This window comes from Rhagoletis pomonella, unplaced genomic scaffold, assembly GCF_013731165.1.
Source record: "Rhagoletis pomonella isolate Grant_MI unplaced genomic scaffold, Rhpom_1.0 Rhpom_scaffold_00002, whole genome shotgun sequence".
Classification (NCBI taxonomy): Eukaryota; Metazoa; Arthropoda; class Insecta; order Diptera; family Tephritidae; genus Rhagoletis; species Rhagoletis pomonella.
The window spans coordinates 41,136,912-41,140,782 of NW_023458556.1; the positions used below are offsets into that span (position 1 = coordinate 41,136,912).

Here is a 3,871-nt window from a genome sequence, read left to right on the forward strand (position 1 = left end):
CTCAAAAACTCTGCTTGAAGGGCAGATAGATTTCAAAAGCTAATGTCTTTAATGCACATCAACTCACCACACGTTCAGAGCGAACGCGTTTCAATTTTTTTAGATCGCTGGATCACTCTCAGTGAATCTTGCTCCAATTAGGATGCATCAAAATGTGCAGAAAGAACTATTACAGGATCTTCTAGCTTATCCCTTGTCCCAGGTGTTCCATAAAAAAACCTAGTGCAACCTTTCGCGCTTTCTTTTTGTGCGAGCCTCCAAATTCGATAGAAAACCGAGTCCAGGAGGTAGTCAATGGCTTGAAGATGACCCCGTGAAGATCCAATAGAAGAGAAGAGAAGCGTATTTTTTCATGTTTATAGTTGAAACTTACGTTGCCTAACTTATCTGGAAGTACAAAAAAACATACAAAGCGGTAACAATGGTTTTTGATTTGAAATGTTATTACATTGGTATAAATATGGGAAGGAAATACTCCGATTTATTGTTTTAATATTACCAAAGTGGTAAGGCCGTTGATAATACTCACAATTTAGGGAACTTCAAAAAATTGTATTATCCGTCAAAAGTTGTTTATTGAAACTACCTTCTTGTTTGTATCATGAGTAGAGTCGAGTATTTTCGAGCAATACTTTGAGTGGTATCGAGTATTCTCTTCGTTTCGGTTAATGAGTCCAAGCATCGCATACAAGGTGGTATCGGACAAACACTACTGACACAGAAGAGCCTGTAATGCGGCAGAAGTCCGTTGTATAAACCTCGTTATATCAGAAAAGCTTTGATTTTATTGTACAGTATTATTAGAGATATTGTCGTTTTATAATGGCCATACTTCTTATGCGACCAACAACACCAAATATACATAAAAGATAAAAGCAAATATTTTAAAATCTATATATGTAATTTGTAAACTGATATCTGCTGCCATCATATTTTCACTAATTACACATCTATATGTATACATACATATATATGTATTTTCATACATGAACACTTTTCCCATATTTTCAGCCATGGCGATATGTGATATGCTGACGGTGATATTTCCGGCGCCAGGACTTTGGTATATGTACACATTCGGTAATCACTACAAGCCGCTGCATCCGGTGTCAATGTGTTTGGCGTATTCTATATTTAATGAGGTGAGTAAACTACAAAGAAAAAGTGTCAACAAAGTGCTATTAATATGAGTTTTATATTTTGTAATTATCGCCTACATGACTTTCGTATATGTACATACATTGTGCGCATTTAATTGCATTAATCTACATATATGTATACTTATTTCTAGAAGGTATTTTCCTATTACCAAACGATATCTCCTTTAATATTTTATCAAATTTAATGAATGATATCCCATTTTGAAGTAGAGAAGCTCATGCTCGTACATGTGAAAAATACTCACGTTGTTCACATTTAAGTATTTATAAAAAAAATTGGGTTTTAAAAAGCTGAAAGCACTGCACCCGGTCGATAAAGCGCCAAACCTTCACTGCTTGTGGTAAAAATATAAACTTTTTGATAGGGTTGCCACTCGCTTAAATATTTTTGGGACTTAAATATATACTGATTAAAATATTACAACGCATTCAGGGTATGAAAGTTAAATGCCTTAATTAATTAAATTAAATTAACCCTAAGTAATAATTTTGAAGAGCATTGTAAACTTTTTAAAAATGTATATCTATATCTCTATATATGTGAAACTAAGTTATGTAAACCGTATGACCACATAACTCAAGAACGGATTGCCCGATTTAAGTAGACCCGAGGAGAAATGTTACGGAGAGAACACCCCGATAGGTGGCGCTGGGATCGACTTATTACTAAAAATCGTATTTATCGTCCGATTTCGGTCATATTTTATATATATATTGGTAATAGAAAGGAAAACTCTTGGCGAAAAATTTTTCAGCTAGGGAGCGCTGAAGTCGGGTTATCTATACTAATATACATATATTTTGAAAGCCGTTTTTTCTGTTCGCAAAGCTCGAGAACGACTTTACCGATTTTTTTTTTAATTTCGCACACCTACTGCAGAATTTATAAGGGCTAAAAAAACTCGAACATGGTATCGATATTTATGAAAGCAATGACATAAATACTCATGCAGAGAAGTGGGACTGTTTGAAACTGGGGCGTTGAGTGTGTTTGAGTGGTTCTCTGGATAGTTTCAGCTCACAATTTGACCCGCCAGGTGTAGCTGAAGTCGAGTTATTACTAAAAATTGTATGCATGATCCGATTTGGCTTATATTCGGGATATGCATTGGTAATGGTAAACGCAATACTTTTACAAAAAGGAGCCGCCAGGTGGCTCTGGAGTCGAGTTATTACTAAAAAACGTCCAATGAGATGAATTGTCGTGAATATCCGATTACGTCGACCTGCTGCACCACTGAGCTTGTCTAACTGCCGCCTGTTTTCCGACTGGCCCAATAGATATGATTTACCAATATTACTCTGCGTTAAAGCTTCATTCGGAGACACCAGGATTGAGTTGTCTAGGGGTCAATCTGAAATGGCCTCCGTTAAATCAACCACCAGAACTGTTGCGCTCCTTGATAAGGCATTTAAGATAGTTCGTCTGAAATAAGTCTATGTATATTGGATTTCTGTGGAGCAACGATGCTCAGCCATTCTGAATTTGCCACCAACTATACTATACAGTTTCGAAGAGAGATTCACCATCGAACCGGACGATTGTTGTCGCCAGAGAGTGAGGAGAAAAAAAATCTTCAAATTTATTTCGCTGTACGATTAACCGTGATGTGAAGGGCCACATCATTGGGGCAGATTCAAAGAACTTCTTCGCGGACATTAAACTTTCGTTGGGTTATTTAAGATGGGAGTCTTGGAAGTATGCCCTGCGACCACCAAACCATAATATTATCATATAAATCGTGACCGTGAATTGTTGATGAAAATCTTTGACCAAAATGTTCCAATAAAATAATTAATTTTGAGCGGGTCGAAGTTCGCCGGGTCTGCTAGTGTACATACATACATAAAATTCTCTCGGCAGCTTACTTTTCGCCAATCAGTTTTATTTAGCACTTATCACGCTTTTGCACACCTCCTACTCCATTCTAACATATGTGTATGTACAAACGAATGTGCAACTTATCAATGGAACAGTGAACTTTATAATAGGGGTATTCTCTGAGTCTTGCAAAGGCCTTGCATGGTGCACATATTGCACGGATTGCACGGTAAAAACCGGTTTTCGTATGGGACAGCTTTGCAAACCGTGCAATCTGTGCACCGTGCAAGGGCTTTGCAAGACTCAGAGAATACCCCTAATATATTTAAATGCATGTACATATGTGATTGTACGCAAGTGACATTTTCGAGTGTTGTGCGTAATTAAATGAGAAATTAATTAAATGTGTTTACAGAAGTGTGTTGTAAGCGTTGGAGTCGTGGCTGCTCTTGTACATATTTAATTGCTTTGCACAGCTATATTTAAAAAATATTTAATTTAAAGTGCACCTACAGAGTATACCATAACTTGAGCGTTAAGTGTTTAATGAAGTACTTCTATTAATAGCGGGCTAAGGCAAGTTAGCTCTGAGCTTTTATATTTTTCTTTTTTTTAGGAATGAGCTTCTGCTTGTCGCATATACCTATTAGCCTTCGGTATAGGATGCTGATAGATTAAAATATGGCACTAATTTAGTAAAAACCAATCAGTTTAATGCCATTAAGTACAGGAATGAGAAAAAATGAATCGTATCGGCTTCTGTAATGACAGTTTCAATGGCAACGCTTGCCGATACATTGCCTAGAATCTCTCGAACTTTAATATTCTATTTCAATTATGCGTGGGTAGGTGCGTGTTGCCGTTGACCATTTTCTAAAATACATCTGTC

At 36.7% G+C, this 3,871-nt stretch overlaps 1 protein-coding gene across 1 annotated transcript in view; it reads left to right on the forward strand.

Moving 5' to 3' along the window:
* The window catches only part of LOC118734659 (sex peptide receptor), a gene marked incomplete at its 3' end in the record, with an annotated part of 23,581 nt that overhangs the window by 12,079 nt on the left and 7,631 nt on the right, over nucleotides 1-3,871 (forward strand). The window contains 1 exon segment of the mRNA XM_036464366.1: nucleotides 1,012-1,142. Coding sequence (XP_036320259.1) covers nucleotides 1,012-1,142 — 131 coding nt within the window.